Below are 21,700 nucleotides of genomic sequence, written 5' to 3'. Positions count from 1 at the left end.
CAAAGACCTGCTCCTGGGAGCAATTCTAAGGTAGTCAAATAGCACCCAGCTGCCCTGAGCCTGGAAGACACTGAGCAGGTGGGGCCTGGGACCCCAACCTCCCCGTCACCACCACTTTACCCATCAGCAACACCGGGTATTGCTCTAAGTGCTCCACCTGCCTGTGTCTTGTTTAATCCTCACAACACCCACTTTTCAGATAAGGAATCCGAGGCCCAGAGAGGGCAATGCAGTCACCACAAGTCACAGTCTGGTCCCCTGCTTCCGACCCTCAGATATCGGCCAGGCCTCCTGGGTGTCCTTCCCCAGCCCGTCCCCAAACTTGTCTCTGAAAAGAAAGAGCTAAAATCATGGGGCTTGGGGGTAACATTTCATGAAATCTTTAATGAAATTGGGCAGAGGGGCACGAACAGAAGGGAGGGGCAATGGGGCCAGGCTTGGGGGCAGGGGAGATGGCCCAGGGCTGGGTGGGGCAGGGGGCTCTCCTCTTCCCCACAGCAACTCTCCGCCGGTCATCCCACTGACGGGGGAGGGAAGTGGGGAGGTGGAGCCATAAATATGTCCAGAATTTCAAAGAGGTGAGGGGGGAAGGGGTGGCCAGGGCTCTCAGAGAGGGGGCAAGGGCAGGCCCGGGCCACCCTTGTCAGGGGGCCCCGGCTCCTTGGGTGGCCGCGGGGGCCCCGGAGGGTCTCCCGGCTTGCGGCCGTGCTTGCGGAAGTAGCGGTAGCGCTGGACGTAGGCCCGCACCAGGTTGCTCACCTTCACTGGGTTGATCTCCCCGCTTTTGCTGTGGCAGATCTGGGGGCCAGGGGGCAGCTGGGGTTACTGCCAGCCTCCCGGGGCCCCCTCCACCCTGGACTGCTGAGTGCAGCTTGGGACTGGGGCAGAAGCCACTCCCCCAACACCCAGGCCAACCTCCACCTGTCCCCCTTGATGACAGGCCAGCAGAAGAGGTCCAGGTGGCCCTGAAGAAATCCTGTCACCCTCTTCGCCTCCCAGACTGACCCTGCGTCCCTGTCTCCACGTCTGCGTACATCTGTCTGCACACGTCCATCTCTCCATCTCATCCTCTGCCCACCTGTGTCTGCCCCGTCTCTGTGCCCACCTTGTGGACGGCCTTCCTCAGGATGTCCTTGTACTCCTCCTTGGTGATGTCCTTTTTCTGATAGTAGGGCTTGATGGCCAGCTTCACCTCCTCCACCGCCCGCTCCTGCGTGTGCAGCTTCTTCAGATACTGGTGGGATGGTGACAGGGTGGGAAGAAGGGACAGCAAGGGCCAGATGAGTGCCTGTGGAACCTCTGACCTCCACTCGCCCACCTGTGCCTGTCAACGTAGCCTCTTTGGCCATCCACCTACTCCAGCAGGTGGAAGTCCTGCTCAGGGTCTGCCCTGTGCTCCCTTGCTGCAGTCACCTGGGACCACAGGCCAGGCTTGGGCCTCCGAATGTCAGTGAGCATCTCCTCTAGGCTGGACTAGCCATGACCAGGACATGTGTGCCCTGCCCTCACAAAGTTCACGGTCTGCTGGGAAGACAAAAATTAGCCAGGCGATTCGGACTGCTTTTAGTCAGCCTCTACAGGCTTATTCCGATTGCAGCAAGAAAATCTCCCCAGGCTCTGCGGTGGCAAGTGGTAGACCCAGTTTAGGTTTGTAAACGCTGCTCTGGCTGCTGAGTGGAAGCCAGGGTGGGAGCTGAGCTCTAGGGCACATGTGCACTGGAATCCTGGCCTGCCACTCCACGGCTGTGACACCTTGGATGAGCAGCCGAACCTCTTCGTGGGCTCATTTGTAAAATGGGGACAGTACTTGTGGGGAGGACGAAAGCGATGCACATGGGGGACACAGCACGGCCTGGGCACAGAGCAAGGACTCAGTCAAGAGGAGCTGTCACTGTTCTGAGGCTGAGGCCATGGGGACAAAAAGGAAACAGGACAGGGAGCAGGGCAGAAAGCCTCCTGGGAAAGGCCTTTTCAGCTGTGGCCAGGAAGCTGGGAGACCCCGCAGCCCCTCAGAGGCAAAAGCAGACAGGCAGGAAATCTCTAGCAGGAGAGCCACCTGGCACCAGAGAACAGGCCCTCTGCAGGCACAAGGGACAGTCACTTTGAGCACCACCCCTGGGGAGGTTCAGGCGACTGTTCCCTCTGTCCCAGGGCCATGAGAAGATGGGAGCAGGTACACTGAGTCCTAGGAAGGGCAAGGCACACAGCTGACAGCCTCCAGGGGCAACGTCAAGGCCGCCATGATGAAAAAATACACTGTCTGATGAGCCACCGAGCTGTCATCACAACTCTACTGCCAGGAGAGCCACAGGCCACCCTGGAGGGACCCCTCAGGCTTGCCTGGTACAACAGGAAGTAGATTTCCAAAGAGAGGCAGTGAAAGAGAGGGCTGCTCCCCAGTACCCATCTCAGATGTGGCAACAGAGGACAAAAGACAGAGAACAGACCAGGGCAGCCTGACCGGCAAAGCAAGGGGCCCACTAGTGGTCCAAGGGTCCTCATTGTCCTGGTCCTGCAGCACATGGTACGTGCCATGGGCAAGTGACAGCCTGAGCTGTGGCCCCATCTTCATGGCTCATACGGGGATTTGCATGGGGTTACCCGCCTTTCCCTCTGGCATCACCCCCCAGGCACGTACAGGTGGGCAACACCACCGTCTGGCTGTGCCTGTTGGATTATAACGAAATGCTTCTAGAATTGACAAGGAAGAAAATAGCTCCCGAGGCCCAGGAGTAGAAGCCGGACAGAACAGTTTAATAAACTGTGTGTGTATTTGCCGGCATGTACTCTTCCTCTCTTTGTCTAGGAAGATCTTCTCAACTTTTCTTTTCAAAACTATCTGCCCCCACTTTACACAAAGGGAGAAGGAAAAAGCAATGAGTAGTCAAGCGGTAGACTGTAGTGGGGGCGGTGGTGTACGTATGCGCACGAGCACACGCACACACACGTGATTCTCCTTTTTCTTAAGAGACAGGGTCTTGCTATGTTGCCCAGGCTGGAGTGCAGCGGCTATTCACTGGCGAGATCCTAGCTCACTATAGCCTTAAACTCCTGGCCTCAAGCCATCCTCCCACCTCGGACTCCCAAAATGCTGAGATTACAGGCATGAGCGATCGCGCCAGGCCTGGTTTCCCTTTAAACCTGCCCAGCACCCCTTCCCCATTCATCCACGCTAGTGGAAGTTCAGTTCCTTGCGATTACATCAGTCTCTAAGTTCCCAACCGCTTGCCTCAGTGTCTGCCATTCTTGGGCCCTTGTGTCTCAGTATCTGTCCATGTTCTCTGAAAAACTGTCACTGTCAACCAACTTCTCCCAAGGCCAGCTCACCTTGTCTGTGTCCCCACGTCCCTCGGAGCTGCTGCTGCCTTCTCTCTTGTCAGATGTGGCAGCCAGCCCAGTGGGGGTGGGAGGGGTAGAGCCGCAGCCCCCCAGGGGGAGACTGCCAGGAAGCAGGTAGCTGGAGGGGCCGGGGGGCAGACCCAGAGAGGTGGGCACAGGAGCTGGGGTCACCCCCAAACTTGAGGGTGGCTTCCTGTGGCTGAGGATCTGTGGGAAGAGGGTGAAGGGGGATGAGCAGAGGGAGGAGGGGAGGGGAAACGTGCACGCCTGTTCCCAGCCCGCCTTCCCAACGCTCCCGGGGCGGCAGGTCCTCCTCTGGCCGGCACCTGCCCCGAGGCCTGCTGGAGTGCAGCTCCTCTCCTAACTGGGGCAACGGACCAAAGAAGGGGCTGTGGGGACTCTTCCCCAGGGAAGCCCACCTGGTTGGTGGCCTGGATTAGCTCCTGGGCCTTTGCCCGGCTCGCCAGGTTGGCTTCTTCCATCTTGAAGAGAAGTGCAGTCACTGCAATAAGTGGGGAGGTGACAACATGGAGATCAGGAGGAAGTGACGGGAAAGGAGATGGTGAACCTCACCTGGCCACGGGCTACCGTCTCCCACTCTGGGCCTCAGGACAGGCCACCAGGCCTCACACTCAGAACTGGGAAAAGAGGCCTTCGGCCAATGAAAGAACCATCCCACACCCCAAGTGTTCTTGGCACTCAGGGTATATGCGTGTGTGTTGGGGAGGTGGTGGCCAGGGTCACTCAGTGACAAGATGGTGGCAGGAATGGGAGTCTACCTCCTGACCCCCTGGCCAGTCTTGGCCTCTGTCCCACCCTCCGCAGTCTGGTAGAGGCTACCGCCATCCCCTAAGTAACCTGCTCAAGCCATTCCTTCTGGTGCCCCTGTGCTAGCCCAGCTTAAGGGGGACTCCAGAACCCAGCCCACCCCTCCAGTCTATGCTGGTGGCCACCTGCTTCCGTCAGCCCCGCTCTCTCCCAGTACACCCAGACACCTAGAAGCCTTCTGGAGAGACCCCGACTGGCCCTCCCAGCATGTGTCACTATACACCCACCCCTTCCTGGGCATCCCCACTGCCTGCAAGTCTGTACCCATCAATGTCTCTCCTGCCTTGTCTGCCCCAGCACCCCTCCCCCAGAGGAACACTCACAGGCCAGGACACCGCTGGTGGTGCAGTCCACACCAGCCGGCAGGTTCCAGGGCATGGGTGGGGGCAGTGTGGGCAGCTGGGAGACACGGGGAGCTGGCCCGTCCTCTGTCCCCGAGTCGCCAGCTGTGGACCCCGCACTGGGGGCAGTGCTTGGGGCGGCTGCAGCCGTGCTGGTGGCTGTGGTGGTGGCAGGCTGCTGCTCTTCCTCCTCTTCTTCTTCCTCCTCTTCCTCCTCCTCCTCCTCCTCTGCCCCACCTCGGACCCCAGCCTCCTCAGTGGCCTCCTCAGGCAGGAAGGAGACTTCAGGTGTCTTACAGCTACTGTCCACCGTCTGGGAGTCGGGGGTGAGCGCAGGAGGCGGAGGGGCCGCCTTAGGGGGCGGGGTGCTAGGGACCTTGGCTGCCCGCTCCTCCCCGGACCAGGAAGTCTCCTCCGCCCCCTTGGCTCCTGCTGCCTGGCTGCAGCTATCTGCCTTGGACTTCTTCAGCGACACGGGGCCGCCGCTGCCCCCGCTGCTGCCTCCGCTACGGATCTTTTTTCTGGTCTTGGATGGCTTGGTCTTTCCCTTGGTCCCCTTGGCTTTCTTGGCCCCGGCCTTGGCTTTCACCTTGGTCTTTTTGGGCTTGGTGCTGCCGGGAGCTGCTTTGGCCACCTCGGCAGGAGGCCGCTCGTCAGGTTTGAGGAAAGGGGAACGGCTCTCACGGTCACGGCTGAATTTGACGCCGATGGAGCCCAGGCCGGCAGACGCAGCATCCTTGGCGGGGGTGGTGCTGCTGACACCCTCGCGGATCAGCACCGCCACCTTGGACTGCAACTTCACCTTGCGGGAGGAACAAGAGGACGATGAGGACGAAGAGCCTGAGCCACTGCTAACGGGTGCCTTTGGCGGGGGCCCTGAGGAAGGTGCCGACTCCTTGGAGGGCCGGGCCTTCTTGGATGACCTGTCCCTGTCCCTATCTCTGTCCCTGTCCCGATCCCTGTCCCCCACATCCAGCGCCTTCCGACGAGACCCCTTCTCCCTGGAAGAGGAAGAGGAGGAAGCAGCCCCAGAGCGGCGACGGTCCTTCTCGCTGCTCTTGCCACCCCGTTCCTCGCCGCTTAGTCCCTCCGAATCGTACAGGACCTCCCGCTTGGGTGACGAGGTTGGGGCCGGAGAGGGTCCTCGGGGGTCAGTCTTGTCAAGCCGGCCCACTGTGATGGTCCTCTTGATGGCGAAGAGATCATGGTCCGTGAGGTCCTGGATGGAGGGTGGTACAGCGCCCCGGCGGCGGCTGTCACGCTCGCTGCCTAGGGAGGTGGAGCCGGATGGCTGCTGGGCCGGCAAGGGAGTCTTCTCACCGCCGTCCCCAGACCGCTTCTCGCCCCGGGACCGCGACCGCTTCTTCTTCTTCTTGCTGCCGCCACCATCCCGGTGCTTGCCGCGGTGCCGCTCGCGCCTTGAGGACGACGACGAGGAGGTGGCCGGAGGCGGAGAGGCTGAGCGCCGCCTCCGCCGTCGCTTCTCCCTTGACCGCGACCTGCGGCTGCCCCCGCGGCGGCGGTCAGTGCTGCGCGAGCGGCGGCGGGCGGAGCGGGACCGGGAGCGGCGGCGGGCGGACGACGAGGCGTGGGAGCCCGGCTTGCGGTCCCGTGAGCGGTGCTTCTTGGAGTCCCAGGGCGAGGCCGGGGCCGGCGGGGCAGGCTGGGCGCCCGACGAGGACGAGGCGGCCTCCTTGGCCTCGCCGCCGCCGCTCCGCTTGCGCTCCCGCCTGGACTTCTTGCGGGTGGGCGGGCCCGCGGAGGCCGCTGCGGCGGCCGGAGCCGGAGCGGGGACGGGGGAAGGTGAGCGCTGGCGGTAACGCTCGCGCCGCTGGGTCAGGATCTTGCGGCGCAGGTCCAGGCCGCCCCAGCGCGTGTCTGCGGTGGGCGGCGCAGGGGCCGGCTCCCCGAGGTCCACCTGCAGGGCCCCTTCGCCATCTGACTCCGCATGCAGAGAAAGGAAGTCGTCCCCCTCCGGGGCCCGGGGAGCCGGAGGTTGGGGCAGGGGCTGGGGTGCAGGGGTGGCTGAGGATGCGGGAGGAGGTCGGGGGGCCCGGCCGCTGGCCCTGAAGAGGGACAGCGCCACCCTGGGCTCCTCCTCCGGCTGGACGATCTCGCCCTCCTCAATCTCTGAGTCGGCAGGCGGCAGCAGGGGCGGCGGGAGAGCGGCTCCACCAGCTGTCACCACCTCCACTGAGACCTTGCCTTCCCGACAGGCCTCCGCCTCTGGCCCCACCACAAAGACGCGTCGGCGGGTGGCTCCATCAGCCCGTGTGGAGTCCGCCTGGGGCGGTGTTCCCGGGGCTGGAGTGGGCTGTGGGGGCTGGGGGTCCGGGCGGGGGCTCTCGTCACCTGGGAAGTCCTGGCTCAGGCTGTTGTCATCGTAGATGCCTGCCAGGGTCTCGGAGATGCGGCTGATGCTCTGCGAGAGGCCTTCCTCCTCCTCATCTTCCTCTTCCTCTTCTTCTTCCTCTTCCTCCTCCTCCTCTTCCTCCTCCGGGGAGGGGGTTCCCGCTGATGAGCTGGGGTTGGAGCCAGTGGGCTCGAAGGGGTCGTACTTTTGCTCCGGAGCAGGCGGTGGGGAATAGGCCTCGTCGGTGGGATGGAAGGGGTCATAGATGTCGAATCGGGGTGCAGGCGGGGCTGGGGGCGCTGGGGGTGGTGGGGGTGGAGGAGGGGAAGGGGAGGATGAAGAGGGAGAAGGGGAAGAGGAGGAGGATGCGGAGGAGGGGGCAGGGGGTGGGGTAGGGCCCCCATCTCCTGTGCCCAAGGTGAGGTGGCGGGCACAGGTGGGTCGAGAAGAGTGAGACTGTGGAGAAACTGCAAAGGAACAGGGTGACAGAGAGACCTTGTCAAGGCACACGCCCCCGTCCCTGGCCCCAGCTTGCTGCCCTCCCAATAGCGTCAGCACAGAAAGCTCCAGTGCTTTGCGTGTGCCAATCCATAGGATGCTCCCAACAACTACACACCACAGGGACTTCGCCCCTTGGGTCGCTGGCAGAAACTGGGACGGAGAGCTGCAGTACCCTCCCCAAGGGCACACAGACAGCAGAGAGCAGTCGGGGTATAAAGCTGGTCACTGTGGCCCCTGGGCCTGCACTCCCATATCCTGAGACACAGCGCTAGCCCCACCCTGAGCAATACACTCTGGCCCTAGAGCCTAGGAAACACCTCGTCCGGTGACAGCAATGTTGCCACAGACGAAACAGGCTGGGGCAGGAGAGCTGGCATTCAAACGCAAGTCCACCTCCAAAGCCAGAGCAGGCTCCGGCCTGCTGCACCGGCTGCCTCTTGTGGGAGTTCAGCCCACTTTAGAGGGAACAGTGTGAAGCTGAGGGGAAAAGCCCCATCCAGAGTCAGAAAGTGGCAGAGCTGGGGCACTCCGACAGCCTGGTCCTCACCCCAAGCTCTTCACTCTGCGGCGAGTCCTGACCAAGAGGTTACAGGTGCTCCAGTCTCAGAGACACCAGTGACCTACGGCAGCAATGACAAGGGAGGGTCTGCCCCTTGCTAAAGGCCAGACATGGTGCTTTGCGGTTACCCCCTCTGCCCTTCCAAGACCCCCCGGCGCTGCGCTAAGCATCACAGTCTCAATGCCACAGTTGCACAAGCACAGACAGCTGACCCAGGCTGCACCACAGGCCAGGTCCTGGGCCAGCACTCAGACGCAGACCCTCAGCAAGGACACCAGTGCAGCTGAGTGAGGACAGTGCCAGGGAGGCAGAGGGCTTAAGAGGGCAGCCACCTCCTGATCTGACTGCCAGGTTCCAGACCGAACCAGCCATGTAACCGCCTGCCTCCACTGCCTCAGTTTCCTCATCTATCAAACAGAAGCTTGTTCATTCATTCGACACGTTTCAATCCATCACCTATTTTGTGCCAAGCTGTCTGGGGAACTAAGAGTAGACAACAGTAAGCCAAACAAACAGGAACCCCTGCCTTCAAGGAGCGCACATTCATGAGGGGAGAGACAGACATCGACGAGTCAAGTGCACAGTCTGTCTATAGGCTTCCCAGGGCCCTAGAGGAAAACGACACAGAGAACGAGGATGACATGCACTTCGGAACAATGAGCAGAGGCTGAATGACAGCACAGAGGGAGCCAGGCTGCACCTGGTCCCGAGGCCCCGCGGAGCATAAGCTCCTTCCTACCCTTCCTACCACCACCTTAAGCATAAAACAGTCTACAGACTGGAGCTGTCTGCAAACAGGAGACCTCCACTTCTTTATATAATTTTAGTACAGGGATAGGATTATGGGTGAGTTTTCTTTTTCCTACGTTCTTAGTATTTTCTGAACGAAACAGACAAAAAACCACCTGGAATAAGAAAATAAAACATAACCTTGGAGTCCCCCTAAAAACAACTAGTAAGTTCCAGGTACATCCATCACTCCTTTTTTTCTTTTTTTTTTCTTTTTCTGAGACAGAGTCTTGCTCTGTTGCCTGGGCTAGAGTGCCGTGGCGTCAGCCTAGCTCACAGCAACCTCAAACTCCTGGGCTCAAGCAATCCTTCTGCCTCAGCCTCCTGAGTAGCTGGGACTACAGGCATGCGCCACCATGCCCGGCTAATTTTTTCTCTATATATTTTTAGTTGTCCAGATAATTTCTTTCTATTTTTAGTAGAGATGGGGGTCTCACTCTTGCTCAGGCTGGTCTCAAACTCCTGACCTTGAGCGATCCTCTTGCCTCGGCCTCCCAGAGTGCTAGGATTACAGGCGTGAGCCACCGTGCCTGGCCTACATCCATCACTCCTGAGGCTCAGGGACCAAATCTTGCACACCTCCTATTTTTGTAAATAAAGTTTTATTAGAATGCTGCCCTGCTCATTTGTTTACTTATCCACTACAGCTTCTGATTTAAAAGGGATTAAAACACTTTTTTGGGCCGGGCGCGGTGGCTCACGCCTGTAATCCTAGCACTCTGGGAGGCCGAGGCAGGAGGATCGCTCAAGGTCAGGAGTTCAAGGCCAGCCTGAGCAAGAGTGAGACCCCCGTCTCTATTAAAAATAGAAAGAAATTAGCTGGACAACTAAAAATATATAGAAAAAATTAGCCGGGAATAGTGGTGCATGCCTGTAGTCCCAGCTACTCTGGAGGCTGAGGCAGAAGGATTGCTTGAGCCCAGGAGTTTGAGGTTGCTGTGAGCTAAGCTGACGCCACGGCACTCTAGCCCAGGCAACAGAGCAAGACTCTATCAGAAAACAAAACAAAACAAAACAAAACACTTTTCTGGGCCCCTAAGAGAGTTGTGAGCCCTAAGCATGCTCCAGGTCTCTTGTGCCTAATAGATAAGTCAACTCAGAACTGTTTAAAAAAAAAAAAAGGAGTTCAAGACCAGCCTGAGCAGAACAAGACCCCACCTCTACAAAAAATAGAAAAATTAGCTGCGGATGGTGGTGCACGCCTCTAGTCCCAGCTACTTCTTGAGAGGCTGTAGCCCAGGTGACAGAGCGAAACCCTGTCTCAGAAAAAAAAAAGGAACAAGATAAAAAGTGACCTGGCAAAGAGGGGTGTTCAAGCCACTATCTACCACAGACCCGGTGCTCATAGCTGATGTAGTGTTACACCTGAGCGGACCTCTCCACCCGTCCTCCAAATAGATATGGACACCAAGAAGGAACGTCTCAACCCTGGTTCTCATTGGGGTGCAGGGATCAGCAGCATGTGTTGTTAAAAATGCAAATTCTCAGGCCTCACCCCAGACCTGCAGAATCGGAAACCTGGGAGTGGGCCAGGGATGTGCGCATTAACAAGTCCTCCTGGAGATTCCCACACGCACTCGAATTTGGTCTAAACCACTTGTGGGCTCACCACCGCATGCAGGGTTGGGAGCAGATGCTTCCTTGAGCACCACACATCACAGAAAGCCAGAGCGCCCCCAGCACAAAAACTGGGCTGTGGACTCAGACACATCAGGGCTTGAGGCCTAGGCCCACCACTAAGCAACTGGCTGTGCAACCTTGAGCAAGTGACTTCCCTCTTTCAGACTGTTTGCTCCTCTGGAAGATGGAGATGCTAAGAATGCCCCTCCTGGGGAGATGAAGAGACGCAGTGACACCAAGTGTCGCACATGTGCTAACTGCTCCTACGTGGTCCCCATCGCATCGGTTTTTGCTTTACGTACATCTGTATGCACGTACAGCCTTTATTCCAGTCTAACGTGAAAAAAAGTCACAGGTTTTGTCTGAATGAGATGATCTTCACCGCTACCACTGTGAAAAACAGCTGACTCCGCACAGCTCCAAGGCCACCTGCCCAGCTCCACCCTGGCCCCACATACCCGTCTTGCCTGTCCTCCAGGCCCTGAGACGGGGCAGCAGGCTAGGCACAGGCAGAGGGATGGGATCCCTGTCTCCGATTCGGACCTCGGCCACCAGCTCCAGCATGTCCTCGCTTCTGCAAGGCAGAAGGGATGGGTGAGCCTCGGATGCTTCCGGCTCTCATGCCGGGGCCTCTCCCACTCCGTTGCTCAGCTACTCACTCGCCAGGCCGCAGGTCCAGATGGCTGGGAACCCAGGTATCCGGGGGGTCCAGGATGCTCACCAGCCCCGAGAGGAAGCTGTCTGCGGCCATGTCCAACACCTGGAATAGGCCAGGAGGGGCTCCACACTGTCCCTGCTCATGTGAGGACCGGCAAATCCTATTTCCCCAGTGCCTGACCTCTCAGGAAACCAGATGACTGAGACCCACAGGAAAACTTAGGGATCCAACCAACTCCCTTATCCTGCCTACCTTCCAGACTCCAGGCCTGGCTCTTAGCCCCAGGGATCAGGCCCCCAGGCCCTTCCAACACTGCCCTTGATAGGCTCCCCAGAGCCAGGAGTCTGGGTTCCCCACCCCCCACCTCCCCCAGACTCAGAGATCCAGGCTCCAGTCTCTTCCTTCTTAGACCTGTGAGTCTGGGTCCCCAGCTCTCTCTTCTTACTCACAGAAGCTGTGTCAGTCCCCCCTGATTCCTGGGAACGAGGCTCTGACCGTGGGCTCCGGCAGCGCCTCCAACAAAGGCCATGACATCGAGAACCATCTGGAGAGAGAGATTTGCGTGGGGGATCAGAGACAGGGGACTGGACTCAGGGACCCTGTCAGGGAGAGGAAAGAGGAGGCTGATCTAGCTCTTGACGATGGAGCCGAGCTCCTGCCTGCTCCCCAGGCCTCCCTGCATGGCCTCCCAACTCAGAACTCAGGAGGACTTGGCAACACCCACTTCTGAGACTCGAACTCTCTCACCCATCTGTTGTCCTGTCCGCCCTCAGATACCTCAGCTTGGCATCTGAGCCTTGCTGGGTCGCCACAGACCTCTCCTGCCTCCCCCCACCTGTCCTCCGGCCCCACTCATACCCTCCTGTACACCAGCCCCAACAAACCAGGGCGCAATACCTTGGCACCGTGCCCTGTGCTGCAGCCTGCTGCCGCCTGCCAGGCTGTCTTCCAATCTGACAGCTCAGAAACCCAGCTCACCTGTCACCCTCTAATGTGCCTGCCCTGACCTGTCTCCCTCCATGCTAGCTTAGGTGAGCCTCCTGCCCTCTCGCAGTGCTATGACTGGGTCTCCCCTCCATGGTAGCCAAGGGGTCTGCTCCATCTTTGGCTCCCCAAGCCAGCACAAGGGTGGCGCCTGGGAGGCCTCAGAAAAGCTTATATGAACGAAACTACAATAACGAATGCAGAGAAAGGGCAGGGGCTAAAAGGAACCAGAACCCACCATACCTTTATCATTCGGCAGATCCCCCTGCAGGGAGCCTCCTACAGCCTGCTGAATGGCCCGCTGGGGAAAGGGCAGGGGAGAACCCAGAGTCAGGGTCTCATGCAAACACTTTGCACCCTCTGCTCCTTGGGACACAAACATTCCAACACCCCAACAACCAGACTCAAGTACTTCACAAAAGCCAAGAGTCCAGGCCCCAGGCCCCCTCCCCCTCCAGTCCAGGAGCCAGGGCCCTGGAGTCTGGACACTCAGCCCCTCCCTCCCTCCCTCAGCCCCAGGAGTCCAGCGGCCTCACCAGGATGAAGGCAGAAGGAGAAAGCGTGGGGTCTCTGTCCGGCGGACCATCACCTCGATCCTCGCCCGACTCCTCTGTCTTCCCTCGAGACTCATCTTCTTCCTCCATGGTCACCTGGTGGTCAAGGGGATGAGAGTTTGGAGTGGGGACCAAGGAGTGGAAGCAAAGGATGGACATGAAGACCTCAAGGGCCCCAACATTGCCTCCCTCGGTGTCCTCTTCAGCACCCCTCCTCTCCTGCACCTCCCCCCACTCCACCCTGTGCTTGGGCAAGTACCAGGTCCAGCACAGACACCAGAGGGACCAGAGCAATGCTCTTCCTTTTTCTGGATTTCAGCTGCTTCATCTGTCAGAGGGAGGCCTCCCCAGCCTCCAGTTTCAACATGTCATTCCCCAGTTCCCACCGCTTCCCCACAGTCCATCCAAACCTCATGATCTTGTTTGCTGCCCTCACGGAATATAAACCGACACTGAGATTTTTTTTTTGTGTTGCACTGTGATTTCAAAGAATGTGTTCCACAGTCCCATAAACCCACCTTCCCCAAACTGACGCATGCACCAGTGTGCTGGTGGCTTCAGCACCATAACTCAAATACCACATGTGCTTCCTAGAGCACCAATTGTCCTTGATGGTGAGGATGCCAAAAATATCATTTAGAGACATAAGATGGAACCATGATGGAGTGGTCTACAAAGCAAGTATGCTGTTTTCAAATGAAAATGCTAAGCTTCAGAAAGGCATGCTGTCCCCCAAACCCCACAGGGGGCATCTGCTCATGGCCTATCTGCCCAAAGCCTTTGCAATGTCATGAAAATTCTTAGACCTGATTGCCTAGTCAGGTAGTTGAAAGATCCTTTAAATGGGTGGATGTCTCGGTTAGGGCTTCAGAAAATATGAATATTTTAGCTGTAAGCTTCCCTGTGACTGTCAAATCTGTTACTCAGAAGACAATACTCAATCTCAAAATTCCTAGAAAGCTTCAAAATCCCTAACCTAGAACTCAGTGTGTTTATCTATAAATGGACAAAATAGTCATATCTGTCTCAGAGAATGGCTGTGAGAATTGAAAGGCTGATTTCTGCCACACACTTAGTGCACCCAAAATGTTCAATACAGATGAACAGTAATTATATCAATAGCCCTTAAGGCCCAGGTTTCATCTACATGTCTCCTTCACTTCCCCTGCTATGTAACTGCAAAGAAAAGACCTTGGCCCTATTCTTTGTCCCACCACAGATTTTCAAGCTGTTAAAGCTTCACATTCAGCCTCCCAGCTTGGCCTAGTCCCTAACTTCCAAAGACACGCCCTGCCCCAATTGTCTCTTACATCCCAGCCTCTTGCCAATACTCAATACCCTTGGCTCTGTGGATGGTTCCCAGCCCTGAAGGTGTTCTCCAGCACCTCCTGGGGAAAAAAAGTGCTACCTAAAACAGTGACTGTCACATGTCAGAAGCTTAATCAACATCTGCTGAATACAGACTCAGAGATCCCCAAACCCTCTGCAGTGTACAAAGATGCGTGCTTGCTCATTTAGACATGCTCCAGGCTTTGCAGACACACCCTCAGTTCCTCAGTCCTTAAGGCCGCTCTGCAGAGGCTGCTAAGTCCGTCTAGATCAGTGTTTCCCAAACTGCAGGGTCTGAGAGCAGTTTATTGCTTCACAAATAGCTTGAGCTTGTTATAAAAACCAAATAGAACATTATAGAAAGTTCTTCACAGTACATCACAAGTAGTAAGTGGAAATATCAATTCATGGGACTTGGGTACTAGTTAAATATGTATGTTGATATGGACTGGGTCTCAATGAAAACTGTATTTCCTATTGCAGATCAAGGTCGAAAGATTTTGAAAAGCACAGTACTAAATGAATCTAGATGACCCTACAGACTCTCCCAGACTGATGTGGACTAATTCTAACTCTTTCCATAGTCCCAGGGTAATGCAGAATTTGTAAACATTTTTCATTTGAATTACTTTCTGAAGGGCAAGTACATATGAGCTGGGCAAAATTTCCAACACTCTCTTCTGTATTATTCTCCACACGTTTATCTGGCCTCAAAAGGCATTCAAATTTGCTCCAGGCATAGAGACTGCATTCTTGTAGTCACATCAAAGCCACCTAGATGGTTCCAGGTCCTTCCAACTGCCCCCAGCCTCCTGTCACCCATGTTAGACACTCTCCAGACCTTAGAGACCCATTCATGCTTCTCAGTACATCTCAGTATTTGGCTTCCTCCTTTAGTGGGCACATCCCACCCCTCTAGGTGGCTCTAAAAGACTTCCAGACGTGAGATATGGCCCCCAGACCTATGTAGACCAGCTGCATCTTCAGGCCAGCCCGTGTAGACACTTCCCAGCCCTAACAGACATACCCTAGGCGCTCTAGATGGCTCTGCAGATACTCCTCAGCTCTTGCAGACCTCCTTCACCCCTGGGACATATCTCAAGATCTCAAGATGGCCCCAGAACCCTCTAAGCAGACCCTAGCCTCCAGTCAACCCATAAAGACGATCTACAGTGCCTTCAGATACGATCCAGCCCATTTACATGATAGAGGCTCAGTCCAGGCTCTGTGGACGCCCCCAGTCTTCTCGGAGACGCCCCACAGACGCCCCCTGGAACCCAAAGATGCATCCCAGGGCCCTGAGAAGGCCCCCCGCTCAGCGCCAGGTTACGCCGCCGCTGCAGGGCCCGAGACCACCCCGCTAAGCCCTCCAGGCCCCGTGGCGTGTGGGGAGGACCCTGGGACAACTAGCGACCCGACTCCGCCCCGCCCACCCAGATAGGCCCGAGCCCCGCGGCCCGGACCGCCGCCGCCATCTTACCCCGCCGCTCGGGCTGCGGCTCCGGCCCCGGCGCGGGGCGGGGCGGGCTGGGGCGGGGCTCGCGAGCAGAGGAGGAGAGAGGTGGAGCTAAAGCGCCGCCGAGCTTGCTGGGATTTCAAATACCGAGTACGGTGCCGTGAAGGCTGGCGGGAAGGGGGCTGGACTCGGTTTCCCAGAAATCAATAGGGCACATGGGGCGGGTACGCGCGACGCACGCCGGGAGGCGTAGTCCACGCGCCACCTCTGTCGCGCGGGGACAGCAAGGGGTGAGAGGTGAAGTGGGCGGGGTTGCGGCGGCCTGCGATGAGGCCCCCCACAGTGCCCTGCGCGCACACAGACAGGACTGGGAATCCGGAAGTGACGTAAGAGGCGCTAGGCCGAACAGATCCAAGGGAATTGTAGTTCACTAGAGTGAGCCGGACTGTCTGGAAGTTGCTCCGCCCACATCCTGGAGCTCTCAGAATCCAGATCTCCCGGTGCCCCCTAAATTAAGAACCCATGGGGTGCAGCGGCGCGGGCCTGTGGTCCCACTCGGGAGACCGAGGCAGAAGGATCGCTTGAGCCCGGGAGTTAGAGACCAGCCCAGGCAACATAGGGAGACCCCCGTCTCTAAAAAAAATAAATAAAATTAAAATAAATTTAGAACCAAGGAGCCCGACCCCATGGCCTCTTCATTCAGTACAGAGAAATCCAAATTCCGAATCTGCTCATTAAGAGCAGAGGAGTCTAGAACTCCCATTTCCCTCCTCTCTCGGGCTCAAGGAGTCTGAGTCCTCCTTCCCAGGACCTAAGAGGGCCCTTAGACTATTCCAGGTCTCAAGCTCGCGCCTTAAACTAATTCGGGTTCCCAATGCCTTCGCTTGGACCCAGAATCCTGGGTTCCCAGCCTCTTCGACCTCTGGACCCAAGAGTCCAGCCCCCAGCTCTCTACCGAAGCTAGTAGTAAGGATTTCCAGAAACCCTCCTCCCGGACATGCTCCTCCTAGGACCCAGAAGTACAAGTCGCTAGCCCTATTCTATCCTAGGAACCCAGGAGTCTGGGCCCTCAGCTTGCTCCTCCTTCAAGACCCAGAAATCCTGGCCCCAGGCCCTTCATGACCCGGGCGTCTCGACTTGGGCGAGCTGGCTCATGGATTAGGAATGCAGTGATCTCACGGCCCCTCCCTAACCCATTACACTGCTATCCCCCTCCAGGGCCCCATCTCTCCTCCCAGTCTGTCTTCCGCTTGGCTGGGAAAGCGGGAACCGGAAGCCTGGGTCCTTTAGCGGGCGGAGACGCCAGCTTCTAACTTAGACGCCCGGGTCGAAAGCTTGGCTAGGACCCCAGGATGGAGGTGGAGCTTCTCAAAACCTGCTTCTTCTTCCGAGCGCCCTATATACGGCCGCGCGCAAGTCGGAGAGTCCCGCCTACCAGAATAAGGCCTCGGGGATGGTTCCCGGAGAAGCTCTGTCACCGGGGTCCTTATTTGCATAGCCCCACCTCGAACAAGCTTCCCGCCCCGTCTGCCAAAAGAATGAGTTCTTATTAGCATAGCCCCTCCCACACACAGCCCGCCAGCTGAGAGCGCGTGGCGCAGCTCAGGGTGAGCACAGTTTTTCATTAGCATATCCCCGCCCCCTTCGGAATTCCCCGTCGCAGCGAACGCCGTTCTCTTGCCTTTATTAGCATAGCTCCTCCTTTTCCCTGGCTTTGCCCCCTCCTTAAGTGTCCCGGGATGCGAGCCCTTTTTGCCAGAGCTCATGATTATGCAGTATCCTCATTAGCGTAGCCGGCCCCGGGTCCCGCCCGGCTCCCCCAGGCGGTAGCGACGGCAGCAGCAGCGGTGGCGACATGAGCAGCGGGGCGGCGTCCGGGACCGGGCGGGGGCGGGGGCGGCCCCGGGGCGGGGGGCCGGAACCCGGGGACCCCCCGCCCAGCGAGACACACAAGCTGGTGGTCGTGGGCGGCGGCGGCGTGGGCAAGAGCGCGCTGACCATCCAGTTCATCCAGGTAGTGGGCCCTCACCCGGGAGGGTGCCCCCGGGACCCAGAACGGAGCCCTTTGGGGGATCCCCGAGACCCCGTTTTCCTCTTGATCCGTCACTGAGACCCTCCTATGGGCCCCTCTAATCTTAAAAAATCCCCTCAGATTGTGACTGTAAACTTCCCAAGGGTCTCCACCCCCTACACAACGGACCTTCCTCCTATATTTGCATCCTGAGACCCATGATCCCTCCCTCCCCCTAGTACCTAAGGCCCTACCTCCCTGCTAACCTGGCCCTGAGCACCTCCTGGGAGCAGCCCCCCATTCAGACCCTAAGCACTCCCAGGGGCCCCCCACCTCCCTCCACTCTGAGCCCTGTTTCTCCCAAACCCCAGACCCCAGAGCCTCACTGGGAAAACGCCTGTGCCCAGCACCTTTGAGACTCCCCAGTCTGGATTCTTAGCCTCTTCAGCACCCTCCCCCAGAATCTAGAAATTATGCCCAGACCTTGGCCCTGAAGCTCTTCTGGGACTACCCTGTCCTGAGAGAGGCACCCTCTCACCCTTGCTGTGAGAGAATTTTACCCTCAGACCCAGGAGATTTTTTTAAAAAATCCAGCACCTTGACCATTCCAGAAATCTCCAAGACCTCAAGTCTTGGCCATCCCCCATTTCTTGAGACCCAGACCTCTACCCTCCCACCCCACCCCCGAGGAAAACCAACCACTCCTCCATCTTGAGTTTTTTCCTACTCCAACTCCCTGAGCCCCTCTTGGAAACCCTAGATGGCCCCCCAATCATCACCAAGGAAGAAGCCCCCAGATTCTTGACACCTTCAGAAAGAATTGCTCCTTGGGATTTTCTCCGACCCATAAATGCATCTCAAGGTCTCTAAGATTCTATATTCTATGACAGACCTCCCAAGTGCCCCTGAGCCACCTCAGGACTGGCCCCCAACCCCTCAGCTTCTCCAGATGTGCTTTGAAGACACACTGCTTGTCCCCCAGAGGCAGGACAAGCCCTCACCAAGCACCCCTCTAACAGATAGCATGCCACCTTCAGACCCCTAGCCCCCAAATCACCCCTTCTCTCCTGAAACTCCACCCCTGCCCAGGAAACCACCACCCCATTCCCAAGGGAAGCCCACCCCACCTTACAGAAACCCCAGAAAGGTGTCTGCCGCAAGATGCTATTGCAGAGGCCCCTGGGCCCCAGACCCCTCAGGAGACCCCAGCAAGCACCTGTGAGAGAGCCCCGCCTGTGCAGAGAAAGGCCCCTGCCCTGGGCCCCTTGCCCCCAGGGGCAGGCCCAGAGCTGGCCAAAGGCCTGGCTGGAGGCAGACTGGGCAGGACCCAGGCAGGAAGGGAGTGGCCCAGCTCGAGGGTGGGGCAGCTTCTCCGCAGCCCGATTGGAACTGGGACCTTCCCTTGGGAGGAGACGCTGGAGACTGCCTGAGGAGGAGGAGGGGAAAGGGGGAGGAGGAAGAGGAGGAGGAGGCAGAGAAGGAGGGGGAGCTATAAACAGGCGGATAGTCTGGACAACAAGAGCTCCCAATAACTGATATGTTAAATGTTTAGTGGGGATTTTCTCTAAATCTCACTACTGTGGGATTGGGTGCAGTGCTATTCTTATCCTCATGTTCCAAATGAGGAAACTGAGGCTTAGGGGAAGTGATCAGTGAAGTGTCACCCGGCCAGAATGTAATGACGACATGGGAATGTGGGAGATGTACTTTACACCAGACAGAGAGGACCAGGAGGAACTCAGAGAGAGAAGGAGACTGGGGGTTGGGCGGCAGATACCCAAAGAGCAAAGAGAAGGGAACAGAGACCCAGAGAAAGAGAAATAGAGACCCAGAGAGAGAGAGAGAGAGAAATAGAGACCCAGAGAGAGGGGGACAGAGACGCAGAGATAGGGGGATAGCGACTTAGGGGGAGGTGCAGAGAGAGGCAGGCCTAGGGGCACTGCTTCGTCCTCTCTGCTGGGGTACTGCAGTGACAATGTCCTCTCTCCACCCCACCAGTCCTACTTCGTGTCTGACTACGACCCCACTATTGAGGACTCCTACACAAAGATCTGCACCGTGGATGGCATCCCGGCCCGGCTGGACAGTGAGGGCGACAGGGAAAGGATGGGGTGGTGTTGGCAGGGGCTGAAGGGGGGTGGCTGGGGGGAGCCTCGTCCCCATAATGGGCCCTCTTCCTGTCTCCACAGTCCTGGACACCGCGGGCCAGGAGGAGTTTGGGGCCATGCGGGAGCAGTACATGCGCGCTGGCCACGGCTTCCTGCTGGTGTTCGCCATTAACGACCGGCAGAGGTGAGAGGGGTTGCTGGTGGCAGAGTGGGTGGGGAGACCAGAGCCCAGTGGCTGGCAGGACCTCACACCTCTGCTTCACTTGCAGTTTCAACGAGGTGGGCAAGCTCTTCACGCAGATCTTCCGAGTCAAGGACCGTGATGACTTCCCCATCGTGCTGGTTGGGAACAAGGCAGATCTGGAGACACAGCGCCAGGTTTGGGACTGCCCCTCTTCCCTGGGGACCCCATCTCGGCCTGGGAGCCTCCTTCCAGTCAGTGTGCCTTTCCCCACATCAGCACCCTCCTCTGGCTCTCTCCATTGTCACACTCCCCACCTAGATGTGTCACCCCCCGGACCTTCTGGGTCCCCAGCATCACCCAGCAGAGGGCGTGGCACATAGGAGTCCCCAGGACAGGTGGCTGATGGAACAAGGAGCACTTACCCCCATCAACCAGCCCTGACTCTCTGCCCGTTTCTGGTTTCTGTCCCTTCCTCTCTTTCCCACGGGACCCTTGCCCCAGCCTCCCGCCCAGCCCCTCCCCAGCTCCCCCACTCCCCGGGAGCCCTCGTTCCTCAGCCAGGCACTTGATGCCCAGCGTGGCTGTGTCCCCTCTTCTCTCTGCTCACACCACGTCCCTCACGACCACGATTTCCACACAGCACTCATCTATTAGGCTAAGCCTTTGGGGATTTCCAGCCTTCGGGCTTCGCTGGCCTCTGCAGGGACACCCTTACTTCACTGCCTGACAGACTCCTGGCGATCTAAGGTCAGGCGGGCACACACCTACAAAGCCTGCCCCGATTCCTCACTTCGATGGCCCCCAGCCCCCTCAGCATCTCCTGCCATGATCTCTCTGGAAGTTTCCCTCTTTGCTTGAGCCCCCACAGTAGGTCAACTGCCCTAGAGCACACAGTACGCCTGTCTGCCTCCCACAGCTGGGGCCACCCTGAGTGCAGGGACCTGACTCCTCCCCGTGTTCCCCGCACCTCTCCCCAGGTCCCTCGATCCGAAGCATCTGCCTTCAGCGCCTCCCACCACGTGGCTTACTTCGAGGCCTCCGCCAAACTGCGTCTCAATGTGGATGAGGCCTTCGAGCAGCTGGTGCGGGCCGTCCGGTGAGCTGCGTCCCTTCCCATCGTCCTTGTCTCTACCGGCTCCAGCCCAAACTCACTGGCCTCTCCCCACAGGAAATTCCAGGAACAGGAGCTCCCACCCAGTCCCCCCAGTGCCCCCAGGAAGAAGGGCAGGGGCTGCCCCTGCGTCCTTCTGTAGCCCGGGCGAGAGACAAGCAACCAGCACAAGCTCTTGGGACCAGCTGTCCTCGAACCTTGCTGTGTGACTTGAGGCCCTTGCTGAGCCTCAGTTTCCTCATTTGGGTCTCCCAGGACACACTACACCCCCCACCCTTACTTCCTGGCCTCTTCCAGGCTATTGCCACTGTGTGCCTTCTGCCAATGCCTCCTTTCCCCACCGAATCCCCTGGTGGGGGTGAGGGGCTCCGGGTCACTGCTGTATATAACTCCCCTCCCCCAGAAAAATAAATGTCACTGCCATCACCCCGAGGTTTTTTTTTTTCTTTTTTTTAAAGAAAACTCTTCTTTCGGCCGGTCGCGGTGGCTCACGCCTGTAGTCCCAGCTACTCGGGAGGCTGAGGCAGTAGGATCGCTTCAGCCCAGGAGTTTGAGGTTGCTGTGAGCTAGGCTGATGCCACGGCACTCACTCTAGCCCGGGCAACAGAGCGAGACTCTGTCTCAAAAAAAAAAAAAAGGCTCTTCTTTTTTTTAAATTTGGGATTGGATGAGAGGTCTCATTATGTTGCCCAGGCTGGTCTCAAACTCCTGGGCTCAAGCGATCTCCCCACCTCAAACTCCTGAGTAGCCAGGTCTACAGGTGTGTCCCACTGCACCTGGCCAGAAGGTGCTTTTTAAAAAGGGAAATGGGCTGGGCCCAGTGGCTCACACCTGTAATCCTAGCACTCTGGGAGGCCGAGGTGGGCGGATCGTTTGAGCTCAGGAGTTCAAGACCAGCCTGAGCAAGTGCGAGACCCCGTCTCTAAAAAAGAAAAAAAAAATTACAAAAAAAAAAAAAAAAAAGGGAAATGGAGC

At 57.9% G+C, this 21,700-nt stretch overlaps 2 protein-coding genes across 4 annotated transcripts; one reads left to right on the top strand and one right to left on the bottom strand.

The window, feature by feature from the left end:
- Window positions 1-364: 364 nt before the first annotated feature.
- On the bottom strand, window positions 365-16,766 carry SCAF1 (SR-related CTD associated factor 1). Of its 3 annotated transcripts, none has more exons than XM_069458453.1 (11): window positions 15,336-15,369; window positions 12,509-12,622; window positions 12,216-12,273; window positions 11,438-11,532; window positions 10,990-11,090; window positions 10,789-10,904; window positions 4,491-7,328; window positions 3,759-3,841; window positions 3,328-3,546; window positions 1,106-1,234; window positions 365-798 (listed from the first exon to the last, which is right to left on the bottom strand). In XM_069458453.1, the coding sequence occupies exons 2-11, from the start codon at window positions 12,614-12,616 to the stop codon at window positions 607-609; spliced, it is 3,939 nt and encodes a 1,312-aa protein (XP_069314554.1). In that variant the 5' UTR covers window positions 12,617-12,622; window positions 15,336-15,369; the 3' UTR covers window positions 365-606. The 3 variants fall into 3 exon arrangements, with proteins under 3 accessions (XP_069314554.1, XP_069314556.1, XP_069314555.1); XM_069458455.1 differs by lacking the exon at window positions 15,336-15,369 and adding an exon at window positions 16,747-16,766 and having other exon boundaries at window positions 387-798; XM_069458454.1 differs by lacking the exon at window positions 15,336-15,369 and adding an exon at window positions 14,883-15,280 and having other exon boundaries at window positions 387-798.
- Window positions 16,767-17,123: 357 nt separating this feature from the next.
- Window positions 17,124-21,148, top strand: RRAS (RAS related). The gene is made up of 6 exons (XM_069457459.1): window positions 17,124-17,325; window positions 19,321-19,408; window positions 19,512-19,614; window positions 19,700-19,808; window positions 20,592-20,710; window positions 20,783-21,148. The coding sequence occupies exons 1-6, from the start codon at window positions 17,167-17,169 to the stop codon at window positions 20,865-20,867; spliced, it is 663 nt and encodes a 220-aa protein (XP_069313560.1). The 5' UTR covers window positions 17,124-17,166; the 3' UTR covers window positions 20,868-21,148.
- Window positions 21,149-21,700: the final 552 nt, after the last annotated feature.

This window comes from Eulemur rufifrons, chromosome 24 (genome assembly GCF_041146395.1).
Source record: "Eulemur rufifrons isolate Redbay chromosome 24, OSU_ERuf_1, whole genome shotgun sequence".
NCBI lineage: Eukaryota > Metazoa > Chordata > Mammalia > Primates > Lemuridae > Eulemur > Eulemur rufifrons.
This window is presented reverse-complemented; position numbering and strand designations above follow the sequence as displayed.

What these genes read in the sequence shown, in the direction of transcription:
- SCAF1 (XM_069458455.1), bottom strand. Translation starts at nt 12,616, where the DNA reads ATGGAGGAAGAAGATGAGTCTCGAGGGAAGACAGAGGAGTCGGGCGAG. An exon ending in CTGGAGGACAGGCAAGACGG is followed by an intron (nt 7,329 to 10,788) that starts GTATGTGGGGCC and finishes GTTCCTTTGCAG; the next exon opens with TTTCTCCACAGTCTCACTCT. An exon ending in TAATCCAGGCCACCAACCAG is followed by an intron (nt 3,547 to 3,758) that starts GTGGGCTTCCCT and finishes CTCTTCCCACAG; the next exon opens with ATCCTCAGCCACAGGAAGCC.
- RRAS (XM_069457459.1), top strand. Translation starts at nt 17,167, where the DNA reads ATGAGCAGCGGGGCGGCGTCCGGGACCGGGCGGGGGCGGGGGCGGCCC. An exon ending in CATCCCGGCCCGGCTGGACA is followed by an intron (nt 19,409 to 19,511) that starts GTGAGGGCGACA and finishes CTGTCTCCACAG; the next exon opens with TCCTGGACACCGCGGGCCAG. An exon ending in ATCTGGAGACACAGCGCCAG is followed by an intron (nt 19,809 to 20,591) that starts GTTTGGGACTGC and finishes ACCTCTCCCCAG; the next exon opens with GTCCCTCGATCCGAAGCATC.